The following is a 21,752-nucleotide window of genomic DNA, read 5'->3' on the forward strand; positions in this document are numbered from 1 at the left end:
CCTGTTGGTGGCTGCAGGCATTTTGTCATTATATAAACTTTGATACATGTGTGACAAATGTAACTTTTAATAGCCATAAAGGAAGCGATATCATCCCTCAGCTTTCCCATACACAGATAACAAGTAACAGTTAAATACAATTTCTAGACAGAGGAGGACGACTCATTAACTTCTATTAGTGAGTTTTTTACTCTAGCACGATGGTCGTACCTTCGATGAGTAGATCGCTTTGCTGTTTGGACAGTCCCTAAGAAGTGACACGTTAAACTCGTCTGGGATGTCACCGAACGCTGGGATCTTGTACATCCCGGGGCCTCGTGTGTAAAGGTTACCGTCCGGGGAATATTTTAACTCTTCCAACGTAAAAAGTCCGAGTCCTTGGACAAAAGCCCCTTCAATCTGAGAATGTGACACAATAATTATACAGATTGTCTGCTAATGTAGGAATCAACTGCTTATGTCTCGGATCGACAAAGTATTTAATGGTATCATTTCTCTTATTCCTTCTTTCATCAACTCTTTACGCTTAGGGCTCATACCCATCAGCGTGAATAAAATCAGTCCGATGTTGATCCTGAAAATTCAGATGAGTGTCATGCATGTGGCAAGTGATTTTTCATGTGAGTACAATGCGTTTCTCACCTAGCATCCGTATGCAATGCGATTTTAATATTAACTTTTACATAGAGTAATTCTCTGTCATTTAAAGATCACTTGCAAAGTAAATTTTCTTCAATACATATATAGATAGAAACATGAGTCACATATATAATTAGTACTGTAAATAAATTACAGAAAAAAATGGCATGAGATCTCTCTGATTAACCAGCAGAGGGAAAACGGACAGTTGGTGGCTGATGTTTATAGCCTGGTAAGGGGGTAATGCACATGGAGCTTCCCAAGCTGTTAATATCTGCTCACTTAGCCATCTGTACACTTAGCCTCTACTGGTTACTAAAATGGGGGCCCTCCCCAAAAAAATGACGTAGGGTCCCTCTATAATTAATAACCAGCAAAGGCTAGGCAGACAGCTGTGAGCTAATATTAATACACTGGGAAGGGGCCATGGATATTGGTTAATATCAGCTCAGAGGTGTATACTGGGAAGTGATGTAAGGTTTGTATTGGCAGCTAACATCAAGGCCAGAGGCATCTATAAGACACCCCCAATACTAACCCCATATTCATATTGAAAATAAAAAACACCCAGAATAAAGTCCTTTAATTGAAATAAAGACACTGACACCTTTTATTCTAATAAAAAAAGGAAAGCTATACTCAGCTGTGTGCCTCATCCACTTAAGCCCATGTCCCGTGTAAAAGATCACCATCAGTGTCTCGCAGTAACGTGAATAAGGTGAGAGGAGTTCTTAGCCGATGAACTTTGTTCACCTCACTGATATCACCGCTAGGGCATAAGAAAGTTCTCTTGCTAGCAGTAACATTATTGACGTGAACGGACACCATTGGCTATGAACTCTGTTCACTTTTCTCACGATACCACAAGGCACTGATGCTGTGATAGCATGCGCAATTCAGTGTCTCTGCTGGCTGCCAGGCTGAACGCTCACATCATGCCACCGTTAAGCAAGGCATCTAGATGTAGCAGAGCTAGACTCGTCAAGGGACAAATTAATTATCTTATCGTCAGAGAGGTAAGGAATATGGTAATATTTTTTATTGCAGCAGACATGGGCATCTGAGGATCATCTTCATGTCAGACAGGTGAGGAATATGGCTGTTTATTATTTTTAGTTTTTTACAGGGGACATGGGCTTCAGTGGATTAGTGTCATGATCTGCTGAGTTTGTGGGATCAGGTAGTTTAGAGGTTAATCTGGACAGTCTCACTCTGAGCTTTTTATAGCCTCATTGTGGGCTCACTCCTTGTCGCTTATACTCAGACCCTTGGCCGAGTGTGTGACCCTGGTGTGCTTTGTGACTGTGATACTTTATGCTTGCTTGGTTTTGATCCGGTTCTGTCCCTGTTATGAGTTCTGCCTGTTCCTTTTGTACTGCTCTGCTATTCCCGTGTATGACTCTTTTGCCTTGGACCTGACTACTCTCTGACTGCCTCCCTTGTACTGCGTTGCTATCTCTGTGTATGATTCGTTGCTTACGTTTTGACTATTCTCTGCTTGTCCCTCTGGTACTGCGCCGTCCTCCCCGTGTATGACCCCCACTTGAGTTTCCCTAGCCTTTGCTCCAGGATTCCTGTAATAGAACCCTATCCTGCAGCAGCACGCTAAGCCACGCCCCCTGTGGTCACATGATCGTAGGTCTTTGTACTGCTAAACTACTTTCAGTGTCGCAGGTCCTGTTGTCTGAACTTTCCCTGCAGTATCAGACCCCGGGTCCTCCCGTAGTCTTTGTGAATTACCCTGTTCAGCCGCGGCAGCCCACCGGCGCTGACAGGATCCTGATAATTAGGTGTAAAGGTGAGTATAACTTTATTTTTTTATCTTTATTAAAATAAAGGTGTCAGTGTCTTTATTTCAATTAAAGGACTTTATTCTGGGTGTTAATGTCAGGAACACCGCACTGCACTGGCTCACTGAGCCAGTGCGCATGTCCTGAGTAAGACAAACTGTGCTCTAAGATACCTGTGGAGCGGGCAGCAACAGTGAAGATGCGTGCTTCAGACCCACAGGACCTGAAGCACGTGATTGCTATGGGCGTGGCCTAAACTTCAGAGAGCTAGGAGCTGCAGGAAAACTCCTAGAAAGGTAGCTACGGGACAAAGTTACCAAGGGGCATAGACAGGGACATAAACCAGATCAGGCCGGGGTCAAAGCACGAGATAGCATGACAATACCAAAGGATTTAGACAGAACGGATAGTCAGGACGTAGCCAAGAAGTCAGAAACCAGAGAAACAGATATACAGTACAGAATCAACAGGCAAACTCACAAGGGGGACAGAACCGGGTCAGAACCATAAAAGCAAGCTAGAAGACAATGAACAAGCACAGGCACACAGGGGTCACCACACCCGGCCAAAGGCAAAAGTATAACTGACAGGGATTGGAGTTTCCCAGGGCTATAAGAAGCTCCCCCTGAATCAAAGAGAGGCCATAATGATTAACCCCAGGCATGTAGGTCAAAGCCTGCACTGAGCTCAAGACATTAACCCCTGATGTGCAGGTCAAAACCTGCACTGGGATCATGATAGTTTTTTTTATTTACAATATGACTATGGGGTTAGTAATGGGGGCGTTTTATAGAAGCCGCTACATTACTAACCCCTGGGCTTGATGGCCCATTCCTAGCCTATTAATATCAGCCAGCAGCTGTCTGCCTAGCCTTTGCTGGTTATTAATTATAGGGGGCCTACCGTCACTTTTTTGGGGGGGTCCGAGATTTGAATAACCAGTAAAGGCTAACTAGACAGCTGTGAGATATTAATAGCCTTGGAAGCTCCATGCTTATTACTCCTTCCCAGGCTATAAACATCAGTCCTCAGCTGTCCACTCTCCCTCTGCTGGTTAACAAAATTTCGGGGGATCCCATGTCTTTTTCTGTAATGTATTGATTTATTAATTACATGTACAGTAAGCTACAAATGCACTGCACTAATTATGTCACTGACATCTTTATATATCCTATTGTCACACTGATTTTGCTGTACACGGCTGATGAAATGTCATGTTTTCTAGAAGCTGGGTGCATAAAAATCGGACAACACTCACATGGTATATGTGCTGTCTGATTTTATTTTATTTTAATCACACCCATTGACTTCCATTGGCAAGTCTCATCTGTTATACGAGGACATTCGCAGCATAATGTGATTTTTTTTTTTCTTTTTTTCTCAGTCCGATATGAGCTAAGAAAAAATTGCAAATGAGCCGGGAACCATAGAATAACATGTCAGAGTGCGATCCTATCTTTGTTTTCATCGGATTGCACTGGTCCATTTTTCTTGCAAATGAGTATAAGCCCTTAATGGAAATATTGTGCTTGCTCTGTGGTTGCCAAAGTAACCTAAGTGGACTAACGCTTTAGTGCAAGGACTTCCTATCATGTGCCAAGAACGCATTCATGAGTATAGAAGAAGCTCATGTAAAAACGCGATAACTAGTCAATGATATTGTAGCAACCCCAGAGCAAGCACAATAGCTGCATGACTGCAACAGCGAGGAGATAACGGAGAGAAGTGAAACTCTCATAGTAAGAAATGTCTAATTTACATTTCCGCTCTTTAGTACTGGTGTGATCCACATCTAACATGGCGGATACATAGATTGTAAGAACATTGTCACCCACCTGCCCTATATCAATTGCCGGGTTAAGGCTTATACCAACATCCATCACTATATCTGTACGCAAGTTCTGAAAAAAATAATAAAAGACTGAATATCACATATTGTGCACCTGTCATTTCATACGGAGCTCCATTTTTCTGGTCCAGAGCTCCAAACCTCCTGCAAAACCATAGAAATAAATGATTAAAGTCTAGTTGCCTGCAGTCACCACTAGAGGGAGCTTACATCATACTTTCTTATACTGACCCTATTCAATAAACTCGCCTATGCGGTGAGCTCCTCCTAGTGGTGGTTGTATAAATGTCACGAGTGGGTCACAGCCTCCTAGGAGATCTGGTGTTAGCCTGTGCATTTGTGTTTCATACTAAATGGATTGTTTCCTTTGGTGCTGAAGAGGTTAACGACCCTTTCTATGCTGGTTAGAAATATGCAGCTCCATCTCACAGCTGTCCCTGACCTGGTCATTTCCTCTCCCTATAAAATCTGGCCAGACATTCTCTTCCTCCCCATTAAAAGTTTTACTTTCTAGCTCCTTAGACTCGCTGTGCTGAATTGGAGATCGTTGTTGCTGCCTGAGATTATTATATGCAGTTTTTAGGCGTATGCTTTCCTCATTGTCCTATTCCCATTTGATTTTTTACATTTCTATCGTTCCCTAAATTGTTCTCTACCTTTTTTGGTGAATGTTTTGTATGTAAGTTGCTTTTTGTTAACCCTGTTTGGCTTGCACGTTTATACACTAGCATTTATGTCCCTGGCCTTCTGGGGGAGGGAACAGCTTAGGGTATAACTAGAGAACAGTAAGGCTGGTGGCCCGATCCTCCTCACCTTCAGAGGTACCTTTGGGAGTAGGGATAGTTTGGGTCCCCTTTCCCTATTTACGTACAGTCACAACGTGACAATAAATCTGTATGTAGTGAGCCCACTCAAGTGGTAACTGTATAAATCTGTATGTAGTCACCTCCCCCTAGTGGTGGCTGTATAGATCTGTATGTAGTGACCTCCCCCTAGTGGTGGCTGTATAAATTTGTATGTAGTGACCTCCCCCTAGTGGTGATTGTATAAATCTGTATGTAATGAGCTCCCCCTAGTGGTGGCTGTATAAATCTGTATGTAGCGACCTCCCCCTAGTGGTGGCTGTATAAATCTGTATGTAGCGACCTCCCCCTAGTGGTGGCTGTATAAATCTGTATGTAGCGACCTCCCCCTAGTGGTGGCTGTATAAATCTGTATGTAGTGAGCTCCCCCTAGGGGTGGCTGTATAAATCTGTATGTAGTGAGCTCCCCCTAGAGGTGGCTGTATAAATCTGTATGTAGTGAGCTCCCCCTAGTGGTGGCTGCATAAATCTGTATGTAGTGAGCCCACTCAAGTGGTAACTGTATAAATCTGTATGTAGTGACCTCCCCCTAGTGGTGGCTGTATAAATCTGTATGTAGTGAGCTCCCCCTAGGGGTGGCTGTATAAATCTTTATGTAGTGAGCTCCCCCTCGTGTGGTGGCTGTATAAATCTGTATGCAGTGAGCTCCCTCTAGTGGTGGCTGTATAAATCTGTATGTAGTGAGCTCCCCCTAGTGGTGGCTGTATAAATCTGTATGTAGTGAGCTCCCAATAGTGGTGGCTGTATAAATCTGTATGTAGTGAGCTCCCCCTAGTGGTGGCTGTATAAATCTGTTAGTAGTGAGCTCCCCCTAGTGGTGGCTGTATAAATCTGTATGTAGTGAGCTCCCCCTAGTGGTGGCTGTAGAAATCTGTATATAGTGAGCTCCTTCTAGTGGTGGCTGCATAAATCACTATGTAATGAGCTCCCCCTCCCAGTGGTGACTGCAGGCAGACTTTTCTAAATGCTTTGTTAATAGCTGATGCACATTAAAGTGTATCTAGATTACATGCCATATTATATTACATTACAGCATCTAATACCATTTTACATATTATATCATTTTTTACCTTGTGGTCACCAGTTAAACAATCAATTTCAACTTCAGAACAAGCGACCCCATAGCTGAAGTAGTTGCTCGGTTTCCCCTGATTCTTCACAGGGTCATAACCAATCCCATCAATCCTTAAGTGAAAAGAAATAGGCTCAGTGAAAACTGTGGATACGCGTTCACATATGGGAAATACTGGATTACAGCTTTATCACTGTGAGGACAGACAGACAATAGCAAATGTAGGAATACTTGTAGAATCCGGTGGCCGAGAGGCTGACTCTGTCTTCATAAGCAGATTTGATCTATGGAGTAAAAAAAAAAAAAAAAAAAACAAGAACTTTTTACCAGATTTTATGTTTATCATGTTTTTAATTTGCAGCAATTCTAATTTTGTCCACTAGGTGTCAGGTGACCACTTCTGGAAAAGTTGAACAACTCAGTTTACAGCTGCTGCAAAAAGTCCATTGCAGAAAGATTTCTTCCATGGTTTTTGCAAAATGACACCAATAACTGCAACCGATAACCTCTCACAGCATAAAACAATCAGTTATTTTTTTCATGCTTTAATTTCCTTTTATATCTTTTTTTTCTGAATTCACACCTTTATTTTAAGGGTTGCAGAAACTAAGCAATCTCTATTCGTATGGTCTAGGGTACATCGGTATCATTTACAGAATGGTCACTTGTCACCCTGTTTTATCTGGTGGCGCAGCGTCAGATCACCCCTATACTATACGTTTGATCATTCATTTGATGGCGTGACATGTGATTCAATATGGCGCGGCGTCACACAGCATCCCTGCTTGGTGCATGTTAGTGTTATACATTGGTGCATTATAAATACCTACCCAGCTTTCCCATGTCCCACTGGGGTTGGATGTTTTGTACGGCTCCAGCCTCTGCAGTAACGTCTGACATGCATTCTGCAACCATAAAGGATGAGACGATCATGGACAAGGAAAATCAATCTCCATCAAACAGACTATAAGTATATGAGCAATTCAGACAGAGGAGTGATGGCTATGAGCACTCAGGGGCCAATCACCATCTATCTAAAAACGGCACCACAGCTTATGTGGGGGGGGGGGGGGGTAAGAACGATTTTGTATATACAGATCTCAGCTACTGCTCATTAAGACATTTGGATGCTCAGAGCAACAAAAAGGGGGAGCTGTCAGGACATAACGATTTATACAGACACCACTAGGAGGAGCTCACTATGTACAGATTTATACAGCCACCACTAGGGGGAGCTCACTACATAGAGTTTGCAGTCACCACTAGGGGGAGCTCACTACATACAGATTTATACAGTCACCACGAGGAGCTCACTACATACAGATTTATACAGTCACCACTAGAGGGAGCTCACTGCATACAGATTTGTACAGTCACCACTAGGAGGAGCTCACTACATCCAGATTTTTACAGCCACCATTAGGAGGAGCTCACTACATACAGATTTATACAGTCACCACTAGGGGGAGCTCACTACATGCAGATTTATACAGCCACCACTAGGGGGAGCTCACTACATGCAGATTTATACAGCCACCACTAGGTGGAGCTCACTACATACAAATTTATACAGCCACCACTAGGGGGAGCTCACTACATACAGATTTATACAGTCACAAGGAGCTCACTACATACAGATTTATACAGTCACCACTAGAGGGAGCTCACTACATACAGATTTATACAGCCACCACTAGGGGGAGCTCACTACATACAGATTTATACAGCCACCACTAGGGGGAGCTCACTACATACAGATTTATACAGTCACCACTAGGAGGAGCTCACTACATACAGATTTATACAGTCACCACTAGGGGGAGCTCACTACAAACAGATTTATACAGTCACCATGAGGCGCTCACTACATACAGATTTATACAGTCACCACGAGGAGCTCACTACAGATTTATACAGTCACCACTAGAGGGAGCTTACTACATACAGATTTATACAGCCACCATTAGGAGGAGCTCACTACATAGAGTTTGCAGTCACCACTAGGGGGAGCTCACTACATACAGATTTATACAGTCACCACTAGGGGGAGCTCACTATATACAGATGTACACAGTCACCACTAGGAGGAGTCACTACATACAGATTTATACAGTCACCACTAGGGAGAGCTCACTGCATACAGATTTATACAGTCACCACTAGGGGGAGCTCACTACATACAGATTTATACAGTCACCACTAGGGAGAGCTCACTACATACAGATTTATGCAGTCACCACTAGGGGGAGCTCATTACATACAGATTTATACAGCCACCACTAGGAGGAGCTCACTACATACAGATTTAACTTAAACCAAGAAGTGTCTTTAAGGGTTAATTTAATGAGGACAGAGGGTGGGCTCTCAGTAGTGAGTGGTGGACAATGATGGAGGAGGAGTACATTGGGGGCTCATTCTGAGTGTGGGGCCTGTGGTTTCCGTGTGCACCCCGCAGAGGCTCTTACATATATGGCCATGCCATTGAGGTCAGAGCTCACTGATGCAGCGGTCGGAGAGGTGTTGGGGACGGTGTTGGTGCTGGTTTCACTAATATGGATTTTTGAGGTCGGTACTCCCAATGCTTTACTGGCAACCTAAGAAATTGAAAAAAAATAAGAATATCACAGGGTCCAGTCATGTGACATCCTACTTCTTAGGCCCCTTTCACACATCAGTTTTTTGCCGTCAGTCACAATCCGTTGGCTCGACAGATTGTGAAAAACTGATGCGACGGAGCCGTTTTTTTTCGCCAGATCCGGCGAAAAAATGGGTCTGTCATATCAGTTTCTTCATCCGTTTCTTCCGTTTTTCAACGGATCCGTTTTTTAAACCATGAATTTTTTTTCTATTTTAACCAAAGTTTTGTACCTTGTTACCCCAAGTATTCTACCTTATCATTAAATAAATGAAAGACAGTAAAGCTTTTTTTCAAAAAAACTTTTTTTATTTATTAAAGAATTATAAATGAAGATAGTTTGGGGTGGAGATAGTAATCGGAGCATGCTCAGTTAAAAAAACGGAATCAGTCGCCGGATTCCGTCATTTGACGGATTGCAACGGATCCGGCGCCCATAGGCTTCCATTCTAGCAAACCATGGCCGGCGCTGGATCCATTGCTAGACAAAAAACGTTACTTTGTCCGTCGTCTCCGGCTGCAGGACAAACAATTTTTAACGGATCCGGCGAATGATGGATGAAACGAGCGGCCATCCGTCACTAATACAAGTTTATGAGGAAAAAATGGATCCAGCGGCATCAGTCGCCGGATCCGTTTTTTTCAAAATTCAACGGATTGCGACTGATGGCAAAAAACTGATGTGTGAAAGAGGCCTTACTATGTAGCGGCAATGTGATTGCATAATCCGACTACATTGATTGTTTGTAGTCTGTTACCATGGAGATGCATACAGTAGATCTGCATTTCACAAACACTGCATCCGATACCTGTGATCCCGGAACCATCACCTGAATCATCTTGGTATGAAGTCCTTGGCCCATTTCTATCCCTCCGTGAGTCAGAAGGACGGACCCGTCTGTGTACACGTGGACCAGAGCCCCGGCCTGCAAGACATACATATAATGATGGTTATGATAGGAGGGAGACGACGGGACGTAGAACACGCGGGAAAGAAGAAAAGAAGAAGAAACCTGATTGAGAAACGACAACGTGAAGCTGATGCCAAACTTGGTCGGGATGATTGCGATGCCCCTCTTCTTCCAACGATGCTGCCTGTGAGGGCACAAAACATGGGCATGACAGAGAAATCACGATAGATGATAGATCATTTAGATACATAGATAATATATACTGTAGATAGATAATAGATGGATGGATAATAGATATTTTGCCCTCACTTGTTGAACTTGGCAATGGAGGTTTTGCGTTCCTGGTAGCGGGCGCTCTGGATACACTCGTCCCAGCAGCGGTGGACATTGAACGCCTCTAGCCTCTGATTGAAGTGAGTGAGATCTCCCTCCTGGTACATGTTCAGCTTCCGAACCTGCAGGTGGAGAGGAGCCGCTCTGTAATATCAGAATACCCGGACACGTCTGTCCTTCTAATGGTCGGAGCGCAAATCTTAACGCCACGTGTATGAGCTTCTAAGAACATTTCTGCTTTCTGCCGTCCTGCACGCTGGCTGGTATTTATTGCAGGTGAGCCCTGTTTTAGAGAATTGCACAAATGCAATACCGGCAATGGCCTATGGAAAAGAGTGGCGCTGTTTTCTGTAAGGAATCATCTGACATGTTTTTCTAATCTGATATAAGATTTTCTCGCTCTCTGTAGGGGACCTTCTGGGACGTGGCAGAGTCTAATCCGAAGGAACATCATATCTGCCCTTTCTGAGATGTGCAACCTCCTCCAACGCCCTTGAATTCACCAGAAGGATATTTTTGTCTGTTGGCAGCACTCACTTGCTCCGGCGGCAGTCTGCACACCTCGACTATGTCACTCATCCAGGCTTCCACCACCATCATTCCTTGTGGAGCGCCAAAACCTCGAAAAGCTGTATTAGAGGGTAAGTTGGTCTTACACACGTACCCCGTGCCTTTAATATTGGGGATCTTGTAAGCATTATCCATGCTGAATAATGTCCTTTCCATTACCTGCCAAAAATAAGAAAAATCAGCACTGAAATGTTTTGGAAACAGTCAGTAAGTAGGAGTGCTAAACCCCTTGAGCTGAGCTCCAATAATGCAGGGCATAATATAATCGCACGGTGCCTGATGTAGAGATGGCACGTCCCAGAACAGGCTCCGTGCAGACACTGACCCAGCAGGGGATGCTGTGGGGAGACACATGCACTGTAGACGTGTACCCGTCAGCGGAGGGCCCTCTATACTTACCGCATGGGACAGATCCATTGACATACCGGCATTTGAGTAATACGAAACTTCCAGCGCCGTTATCTGTCCTGTTTTCTTAAAGCCGATCTGGGAAAATATACCGATATCATGCGTCAGTCAGTAAAGGGTGAGGAGGAGTGCAAGGAGGGGGCGTCTGTGTCCCTGGGCTTTGGGGTAAAGAAGAGATTGAGCCTAAACCTTCATTTTAGTGTTTGTTGTTTGTACGGCAGTTTTTCGGCTCAGTGTGATGCTATTAATTAGGCACTGACTAATGGCATTGCATATGCACAGTATGGCACTATGATAGCACTGTAGGCTACTAGTACTGCAGCACTCATTGGGACAGTGTATGGGGGGAGTATTTGGGCTCTCGTGGTAGTATTACAGCACTTTAGGATACTATTACTAAAGCACTCATTAAAGCATTGTGCTGTAGTTGGCACTGTATGATTATTTTACGATTACTTTGGTAGTATTAATTGGTGAGAGTGTGGCGGTATTATTTTGGCACTATATAGTGCTTTTCTTTTAGGCAATACAGCATAGTAAAGCCTTAACATATGACACTATTATTGGCGCATTGTGTTGTGGTGTAAGTTTGTCACTGCATAGTGTCACTATTTGGACACTTTCACTGTACAGGACTAATATTAAAGCACTGTGATGAGGTATTATTCTGATACTGGTATTACTTGTGCACTGTATGACAGACATTTTGGCATTGTTTTGCAGCTCCACTTCGGCAGCACTGCGTAGTCCTATTTGGGCACGGTTTGATATACTTACTGTACGGCACTATTAATGGGGCATTGTGATTTTTAGTTTGGTCACTGTATGATTCTATTACTTGAGCGTTGTTTGGTGTTATCATTTTCCACTGTATAACAGTATTACTTGAGCTCTCTACGACATTAATATTTGCATATTGTGATGTGATTTTTTTTTGTGCTTTATGGTGCGATTATTGATGCATTGTGAGAAGACATTCTTCTGCGTTGTGCTATTCTATTGGATCGGTCTTACTTTAGCACTATATAACAATGTATGACAATGTACTGTTTATATTACTTGTGTATTGTGATGTGATCATTTTTTTGCACTGTATGACACTATTATTTCAATACGGTGGTGTAATATATTAATTTCTGGGATGTGATATTTTTGTGCTGTGTGACGCTGTTATTTGAGCCGTGTATGACAGTATTACTTGAGCACTGTATGGCATTGTTATTTGCTTACTCTGATGTGATATCTTTGCACTTTGTGATACTATTATTTGGAATGTATATGACCGCATCACTTGAGCACTATATGGCACTATTTTTGGAGTATTGCACTCTGATATAGTTGTAAGTTGTATAGCGGTATTATTGTAGTATAGTGTACTCTTGAGAGGCCTCAAACAGACCTGAGATATGGATTTTTGAACATTTCTCACCAGTTTTCTAAATTTTAAGTAAATTAAATACTGTACCTTATAACGGCTCAGGTAGGGATGTCTGCCCCCGGTTATGAGCATGTCCTCGTCTCTGTCCAGCATGCACCTCACTGGACGGCCCAGTCTACAGAAAACAGGTGCCCAGAATTAGTCTCCACACAAGGTGGCCTCATATGTTATAGATGCATGACGTCAAAATGGTAATTACTTGTATGCCGCCACCGCCACGACTGTAGACAGGACCGCAAACCTGGATTCCTTTCCACCAAAGCCTCCCCCTATTCTCTTCACTCGGACCAGTATGCGGTTAGCGGGGACCCCGATAGCGTGAGCCGCGAAGTGCTAAGGTGGAGAAGGGACAGCGCGGCGGGTATCAGTGTATTACTTTCTTACCTACAGATGGCGGTATTTTTCACTTACAACAAACAATGTCATCCACCCAGTGCTGGATTCTGATTGGTGGCAATGGACAACTTTGCTTTTACATGTGCCATTATAACCCTTAGTGGTCTCACCTGGGTCTCCGTCGTGTTCTGGGTGGAAGCGAATATTTCCATCTCTCCGTCCTCGCCCTTTGGCACCGCAATGCAACAATTTGTCTCCAGATAGAAATGTTCTTGCCCTCCAATGTAAAGCTCCCCTGAGGAACGACGACACAAATTGTCTCCAAGCCACATTAAAAGATTACATGAGCCGGCTCTTGGGGTCGTGTTAAGGGGAACTCTACCTTGGCAACAATTTTTTAATTGGTCCAATGCATTCAGAATGAAAACCAAGCGCTATATGTGTGCTATATGGCTGCACTATGTATGTCACGTGTGTATTATGTGTGCTATATGGCTACACTATGTCGCATGCGTGCACTATATGTGCTACATGGCTGCTCTATCCATGCACCACCTATTCTTTGCGTGTGCTGTATGTGTTCTATGTGTACAGTATGTTTGCCCTATGATTTTGTACTATGCATGCTGTATGGTTGCTATATGTGTGCACTGTGTGTGCTGTAACAGTGCTATATGTCTGTTGTTTGTATCCACTATGTATGTTGTATCAGTGCTGTAAGACTGATGTATGTGTGTTGTATGTGTGAAAAAATACTAGCAAAAGGCAGAGATGCTTACCTGCCCAGGCCTCCAAACAAATGCACTATCAGGGTGCAGTGGACCCATGTAGTTAAGATGGCGGCAACACAGGTGCAAAAATACCGATGGTTGCTTGGTATGTAATTGCACAAAGAAGACTTGTATGTGGTGCTGTCACACAATGGTAATGCACAGCATCCAGGTTAACAGCCTATTCGTGACGCCCTTCTATTAGATCAGACGGGCTGCCCAACACTATCCAGATGCATCTCCATTTGTTTGGAGGCCTGGGCAGGTAAGCATCTCTGCCTTTTGCTAGTATTTTTTTGAATTTTTGGAGGATCTCAAAATCCTCTTTTTGTGCTATATTTGTTTTATGTTGTATGTGTGCAATAAGGCTGCTATATGTGTGCAATGTGTGCTGTATTAGTATTGTACGTGTGGACTGTGTGTGCTGTATGTGTATTGTAAGTGCACAGTAGGGCTGCTTTTGAAGGATGGGGGGATTTAATGGCAGCTTACAATACTTCTGAAAGCATGTGCAGCTGTAACAGGACACCAGGCTAGGCAAGTGGTCCAGCTACACTAGCTAGCATTCAAGCTCCTACAGGAAGACCTCCTGTGGAGTCTATGCAGTGTAACTGCTTTTTTTCCAGGCAGCTAGGATTTCATAAGGAGAATATGGACTTATTGTAAGTCCTAGCAACTCACTGATTACTTTACTGGAAAGGGCCAAATGCCTTTCAGGGTCACAATCCGTTCTAGCACACCAGGGGTGGGGGGAAAAACATGGAATGGCTAGTAGGAGCCAGGTAGCAAAGCCATGTTTAGTCTCAACGTATAGCAGGGGCCCAGCTAGGTCTGATAGCACCAAAACCACCTCTCTAGAACTGTCCATTTAGGAATAATGACCCATCTTAGGTTTTGTAGTTTTTAGTTGCTAGATACAAGTGGGGGGATTTAGGTCCAGCCCAGGTAGCAGGAGGGAAGTGACACCAAAGGGTTAAATGCTTGTGTGAAGCATGACCTATTACACTTTTCCGGGGAGGTCACGACGACTTATCATGTGGGGAGAAGTCAAGGAACAGAGGGGACCACCAGCCTCCCATGTGGCAGCCCCTTCCCTGAAAGCCAGGCCTTTCATCTGACTGGTAACTGACTCTTATCTTCTGCATACTTTGTCCTACCACTATTTGTATTTGCATATGTGACCATTGTACATGTATAACTATTGTGCCCTTAACACGATCAAATATATAATTTAACCTTGGAGTGCTCTTTTATCTCGGTCCACAAATTTACGCATCCTTGTTCTTGGTTTAACTTTCCCTGCTACCGGCGTGGGTTTTTGGCCCAATATAATCCCGTTAACGGAACAAGCTCTAACAAGGAACTAGTGGCAATCCTACCGGGCTGACCAGGCGCTGTTTCACTGGTACTAGTGAAAGAGGCCTCGCAGCCTGTCAGGGTTGTGGGCGAGTGTGGGACCACGTCAATGACTGAGGGGGTCACATCCTCTGACTCCCTGTGCCTCCCTGGGCCCATGTGGGGACAGGGGGTGTCTGTGTAAAATTGTGCCAAGCTGACCTTACATGTCCCCAGGGGGTGCAGAACGTCATGTTTTTGCAAGTGCGAAGACCCTACCGCGTGATCCCTCTGACGTAATAGTGATCCCAGGTGGAGTGGCAAGGTGCAAGTTCATCGCATGTGCTGGCAGTGGTGGGATTCTGTGTGATCTCTCTGGTGCCATCCTTCACATTGCTATATGTGTGCGTTATGGAGCAATGGTGGATACGATGACCAGAGTCTACACTAATGTTGATCAACCCTCACCCTCCACGATGTGATCGGCCTCCTGGAATCCTTTCTCTATGTTCCCGTTTTCTATCTTCTTAATTGGCAGGAAAAATGACTGATGGTGGATTGCATCCTGGGAATAAGCACAAAAAGATTGTAACTAAGACGGAGTCACATGTAGAACCAGGCAGGTCGGGTCCTCCGAGTTCTGGTGTGATAGACTTCAGGTCTATGTACCTGGATGGTAATAATGGGCTCCAACTCCTCGTACACGATCTGCACAGCCTTGGCGGCACGTTGGGCATGTTCCTGAGTGTCTGCAACGATGGCTCCAATAATTTGTCCAACACAAGACACCTGCGAGGTACAGACAAGAAATATTCACATCCAGGGCTGGCGGCAGAGTCGGGCATTCGTGGGCATATGCCAGGGGTGGACTGAACCTGTAGAGCCCGTCACTAACGTCGTCAATATTGGTAAAAGCATAATTGGGTTATTGGCCGTAGATCCATGGGGTAAGTCCATAAAAAGGACAAATCTTAAAGGAGCACCAGAGCTTTCCTCCATTCGTTGAGCATCGGTATTTACAGCATTGTCCTCTGTTATCAGCCAATGTTTCTAGCTACAGTAGTGTGGCACCCCTGAGGCTCAGTCACCACAGAGGTACCGCACCTCCTCCTGAGGTGTGGTGCCCCACTATCCAGGTAAGGTGGAAACACCTGACCACACTCCAACACCTGCACCCCACACCACAAAATAGTGTAGCAAAGCACCCCTTGGTGGCTCCCTGCTTGGAACACGAAACACGCTGGGAGGTGGGTGGAGTTTAGTTCGCACCAAAAGAGCGGGAAGAGTTGAGTCAGTCAGTCAGTCAGTCTTTCATTCAGTGAGTGAGTGAAGATGTAGAAGGACAGAGTGTGAGACAGAGAAGATCCCCGGGAGAGGGATGGGAGAAGGAAGTGCTGCAGCAGGCCACAGTGATCTGGGTCTGCAGGCACAGGAGAGAGACAGAGGAAGGAAGCTTGATTCTCCATTGGAAAGAAGGATTAGTACGGAACATAAGGAGAATAAGAGAACAAGGACGAGGGTAAGAAGAGAGAACCCTTTTCAAGTTCTAAGCGCAAGGCCGGGGTCCGGTCCCCGAGGTTCTACGGATACTAATGGTCCTGCAGCAGACACCAGAGGAATAGAAGTAGTGACCACTTTATTCCCACACAAGACTTGGGGGGCACAACAGCAACATATTAGTAAGCATATTAGTAGCAAGGAGTCCCGAAGCAGGCTACAGCTGTCTGCTGTACAAGTAGAGTTCATAGGAACATCTGACAGGAGGAACTCCAGAGTAACTCAGTACTAGGAGCACTTCACTCAAAGGCGCTATAAGAGGACACGTTCAGAAAAGGCACATATGTTGGCGGAGTGTTGGAAAGGAGTATTCCATCTGGCCTGGAGGTTGACTGAGTCCCTAACCCAGAGGACGCGGCGCGGAAGCGGGCACCTGTTTGCACAACAGACTGTGAGTAAAGCTTTGGAACTACATGCCCTGGTGTCCTCCACTTATTCCTGCACCAACCTGTCCAGCACTGCTACATCCCTCGCGCCTGACACTACACCATCTAAGTGTCACTTCACCTACACTGCCCTGGGACTACAGTCCTGCCTGTGGAGGGCTATAACATCACTGCTGCACCACACCATCTGTCCCAGAGGATCTGTCTGCAGCGTCGGCTTACATCTCTATTGCCGAATACCACAGGTGGCGTCACGAATCACTTATAAACTTTCACTACCATAAGCACACTGAAACAACCCCTTTTACAATTCGTGCCCAGGGCCACGGGCCGGGTCCCAGCTGCCGTGACATCTCCCATTGAGGCTCGACGGGCCCGGTACCGAGTACCCCACAGCCCTGGGTGGGAGGGCGTCCCAGTAGCAATAGGGATTCCCGACTAACCGTCTCCTCTGCAAATGTCTGCTCGTCGGATCTGACCCCGGTAATGTTGCTCCCTGGAATATCTTTTGCAGAAAGGAAACAAACGAATCCTGGTGAAGCCTCAGCCCCGGATTTATCAATTGATCTGTAAAGAAGCAAATTCAAAACCAAAGGGTCACGTTAAAATATGACCCTCAGTGCAGAGTATTTAGATTCTATCTACTGGCTAACACAGTACGAAGATATATATCTTTCCTGACCCTCGGTGCATACATTTTTTGACCATCCTGATTTTTTAGGACTATCTCACGCAATTTTTCTACAAATGGGGAGAGTGAGTGGTAAAGGTTAGGTATCACAATGGATGGGTCCCTGGGGTCTTCAACAGGAGAAGAGAGAGGGCTGGTATAAACGGGGGGGCCTAACTCTTTACCCAATGATCTGCTCCCCCAAAACCTATCTGCTTACATGATCTTAGCGTGAGCCTTGGTGCTGGTTATTAACCCCAAGTACAGCTCATTTTCATAATGGGGGATATCGTCGCAGTATATGGCTTCTCCTGTAGCTTGCTTCATGGCAGACAAGTGCATTATGGGACGGCCAACAAAGTCTTCGGGGTCTTGACCGTCCGGAACTTCCTGTGAAGCAAATATAAAGGAGTCTCCAGTCTCGGTGCAATGTAATACATCGACGTTCACCCTGCCATCTACCATTTATATTCTGCTCATCGTTCTCTATTTTGGGGGTGTCCACTCCTCAAGCTTTGCAGTAATCAACTTATGCTTCTCATTTCTCTGTAGCATCCAGTGCAGACCTGCAATCGCACGTGCCAACAATCCCAGATTTTCCAGGACTAGCGGAGGAACTGTGTTATACAGCCGTCATCTGCCTGTAACAGCAGCGATCGGAACTAGCATCATTTGCTTCTGTTTAACCATTTAATTTCTGCTGTTTACCACTTACATCGGCATTTAAACGGACTGGTTGTCAACGCGTGCATGTACTGGCTCCAATTGCCCCCCCACTGGACATGATTATAGGGGCCCAATTAATTATCATTACAACCAGGGTCTTCTGGGGACACACATTGCTGCCATGTTGGCTTTACAGGCCTTGGCCTTATGGGAATGTCAATTACACTATGTGCTAAAATGCTGACGGATCAGACTATGTATTGTAGAACAAATCAGGTCAATTGCAGGTTCAAGGCCCCTAAAAGTAAAAAAAAGTTTGTAAACATAAATATTTATATTTTCTAAATTTAAAAATAAAACAATGAAAAAAATAAATAAAGATATTTGGCATCAACAGTCCATAAGAGTCTTCTCTATCAAGATATAACATTAATTAACCTATAAAGCAAATGCCATGAAAAGGAAAAAAATTCTAATGGCCAAAATCGCTGTTTTTCTGTTGCCGGACCTCTCTAAAAAATGCATTAGAAAGTGATCAAAAAGAAACAGACCTCAACAAAAAATAAAAATTCATCAATTACAGAAAATGGCATCACAAACCAATTTTTGTTTCCCTTTTATAAACATTTTGTTTTTTCACTTAAATTTTTTTAAAAAACTATATTCGTCCCAGAAAAACACTATCTCTCATGTAGACAGAAAAAAGTTATAAATAACAGTGTAAAAAGGAGAACAGCTATCATCCCAGAGGAGGAGACCAGACTAATCCCCCCATAGGAAGCCACAAAGTGAATACAACTAATAAAGATAAGAAATGGGGCAGATTCTGATCCCAGCTTGTGCATTGTAGATTGCTGCAATGCTGCCACCCAGTGGACATATTAGTTGTAGCATTTTTATTTTTTTTTCTGCAAAGTTAGTTATCCACAGGCTCTTATTTATATTAAAATGTTGATTTTTTTTTTTATTAATTCTTTTAGCCAAGTTGAGTAAGGAACTAAATACCTGAAACAGCTGTACACCGGAGATCGGAGGCTTGTGAAACAGTTCGGTGGCGCTCTCGTATTCTGGGACGACAGTCTCATGGAAATTATTCTTAAGGAATGGTAATAAAAAAAAATGATAATTGAGAATGACATATAGTTCTGCAACTTTGTAATACATTTAATGTTCCAATTTATAGACCTCTCCGTTTGCTGCCCATGAATACACACATTCACTCTCCTGTCCTGACCCGACTTGGTCCTTCTCACACAGCAGCAGGTTTGTTACAATGTATCGGAATAGGGAGTCTTAAATTAACCTGAACAGAGCTCTGGGTCATATCCCTCTCCTTTGTTGTGGCTCTTACTTCAGTGATACATTGTAACAAAATGCAGCTGAGTAAGCAGGACCAAATCAGGGGGGGAATTATTAACCTCGGATCCTAAAAAAAAAAAATAATGTTTCGCCTACTGTCAGCAAGAAGAGATGTTGAAAATTCGGAGAAATTAATTGCGATGGTTATCTTAGAATATTAGATTTCGGAATAAATTCTTGGACTTTTGTGCGCTACCAGATAAAATCACTAATCCAGTGTTTAGGAGAAAGATTAATCCATTTATTTCCCAACGCGTTTCGAAATGTATACCATTTCTTCTTCAGGATGATGTCATCCCCTGAAGAAGAAATGGTATACATTTCGAAACGCGTTGGGAAATAAATGGATTAATCTTTCTCCTAAACACTGGATTAGTGATTTTATCTGGTAGCGCACAAAAGTCCAAGAATTTATTCCGAAATCTGATGTTGAAGCGGTCGCAGAGTTGACCTTTGGACGTGCAGCAAGCAGATTACTGATCCTACATGCTTTAATCTCTCCTAAAAAGGATGAGTAAACTCTAATTTATTTTTTCTGCAATAACCCGGATAAGACCCTATTGCGCTTTTTTTGTTCCTTTAGCTATATTACATCTTAGAATATTAATCATTCCCTAATATGATCCATAGTCTTGTTCTTGTATTTGCAAAATTACAGCTACCTGTTGCCACCACTAGGGGGCAATCTGTATATGCTGCCATTCATTTCAATAGGCGCTATAAATATTGTGTACATATCACCCCCTGGAGGCAGTGTCAGGCATTTTCGTTTTTTACAAGCAAATTTTAGAGAATAGGGGAACTGTGTTGTGTAAAAAAAAACAAAAAAACACTAGAATCTCACCAAGTATATCAGAAAATTATTCATGCCATTACTTAACAAGAATTTACATGGTTACATAGTTTCCCTTTAAATTCCTAATTTGGTGGATAATGCCTATATGAAGAATTTCGTAATGTTGATAAAACATTATAAACCAGAATTAGATCCAAGAAGATCCCAAGAGGAAGTTCTTACATTATCACCTAAATCTGTTGCCAGTTTCTTAAGAACCGTGAGATAAAACTTAAAGAAGAAGCTGGTGGTCAGGATTTGCCGAAATTCGACCATCCCCCCAGGAGCGCTGGGTGACAGCGACATCTCTGTGGCTAGAAGTCTGCAGGCCTTTTGTAGTAAGCGGTCGTCCCATTCTCTGTGTGGAGTCAAAAAAGAGGGAACAATGGGGTACAGACATCACAAGGAACCTATAGAATAGTAGTGTGATGACATCTAGTGGCAAACCTGAAAACTACAACTCCTAATGCTTTTACAATCATTTCTGGGCCGAAATGGTAACATTTTAAAATTCTTTTATTTTTAAGAATTTTCTAGTCTCTGACAATTTCTCCACTGCCAATTTTCTGATGTTTTTAAAAGCATGGTTTTGATAATCCACTTAAAGATACAGTACGGGGCCCCTATAGCATATATCCACATTTAAGAACATTTTTACATAAAACATTGAGCAACTTTTCCAAGGATTTTTAAGTTAATTGGGGTTACGTTATGTCTTAAACTGCAGTTACATCCAGAGCTGCAATCAGATTTTATTTATATAATCTTTTAACATATAAATATATTCTAATGCAGCTTTCGCTGTGACTAGAGTAGAATATTAGCTATATGATTAATGAGAAACTCTAAGCCATTTTCCACTTAAAGATATCCACAGTGAACTAAAATTTTACATCTTGAATAACTTTTCCACGGACTTTATGCTTTCTAGTAGTAATTCTAGGGTACTTTAGGTCTTATACTATAGTTATATCCAGAGCTGCAATCAAATTTTTCTCTTTCCTCTTGGTGGCCATGTTACCAAAATACATCACTTTCTGATTATCAGATCTTGAATGCAGCTTTGGGTCTGACTAGAGTCCTGTAGAAGATAAGCCAAGTTATGTATGAGTAACTATGAGCACTTAAAGACACAGCGCCTCTATAAAATATATCTGCAATGAAAAACATTCTTACATTGAATCTTGAGTAATTTTTCCAGTGCCTTTTAGTCATCTAGTAATAATTAGAACTTATTCCTGTCTCATACTCCAGTTACATCCAGAGCAGCAAGCAGATTTTTTTCTCTTTACTATTTGAAAGAGATGGTGGGATTATCTACACGCACATA

General features: G+C 43.3%; 1 protein-coding gene across 2 annotated transcripts in view; it reads right to left on the reverse strand.

Annotated features, from left to right (window-relative positions):
- The window catches only part of XDH (xanthine dehydrogenase), a 71,200-nt gene that overhangs the window by 9,807 nt on the left and 39,641 nt on the right, over positions 1-21,752 (reverse strand). For both annotated transcript variants that reach the window (XM_073556365.1, XM_073556366.1), the window contains 20 exons: positions 20,606-20,780; positions 19,234-19,323; positions 17,783-17,952; positions 17,336-17,459; positions 15,619-15,738; positions 15,418-15,514; positions 13,015-13,139; positions 12,708-12,841; positions 12,536-12,623; positions 11,062-11,148; positions 10,630-10,821; positions 10,069-10,214; positions 9,862-9,943; positions 9,679-9,774; positions 8,679-8,807; positions 7,044-7,118; positions 6,445-6,497; positions 6,212-6,326; positions 4,265-4,330; positions 211-399 (listed from right to left, as the gene is read on the reverse strand). In XM_073556365.1, the coding sequence (XP_073412466.1) occupies positions 211-399; positions 4,265-4,330; positions 6,212-6,326; positions 6,445-6,497; positions 7,044-7,118; positions 8,679-8,807; positions 9,679-9,774; positions 9,862-9,943; positions 10,069-10,214; positions 10,630-10,821; positions 11,062-11,148; positions 12,536-12,623; positions 12,708-12,841; positions 13,015-13,139; positions 15,418-15,514; positions 15,619-15,738; positions 17,336-17,459; positions 17,783-17,952; positions 19,234-19,323; positions 20,606-20,780 (2,353 nt within the window). The remainder of the gene's footprint in view (positions 1-210; positions 400-4,264; positions 4,331-6,211; positions 6,327-6,444; positions 6,498-7,043; positions 7,119-8,678; positions 8,808-9,678; positions 9,775-9,861; positions 9,944-10,068; positions 10,215-10,629; positions 10,822-11,061; positions 11,149-12,535; positions 12,624-12,707; positions 12,842-13,014; positions 13,140-15,417; positions 15,515-15,618; positions 15,739-17,335; positions 17,460-17,782; positions 17,953-19,233; positions 19,324-20,605; positions 20,781-21,752) is intronic.

The sequence above is a fragment of the Dendrobates tinctorius genome, unplaced genomic scaffold (genome assembly GCF_039654945.1).
Source record: "Dendrobates tinctorius isolate UK_male_01 unplaced genomic scaffold, ASM3965494v1 ptg000232l, whole genome shotgun sequence".
NCBI classification, from domain to species: domain Eukaryota; kingdom Metazoa; phylum Chordata; class Amphibia; order Anura; family Dendrobatidae; genus Dendrobates; species Dendrobates tinctorius.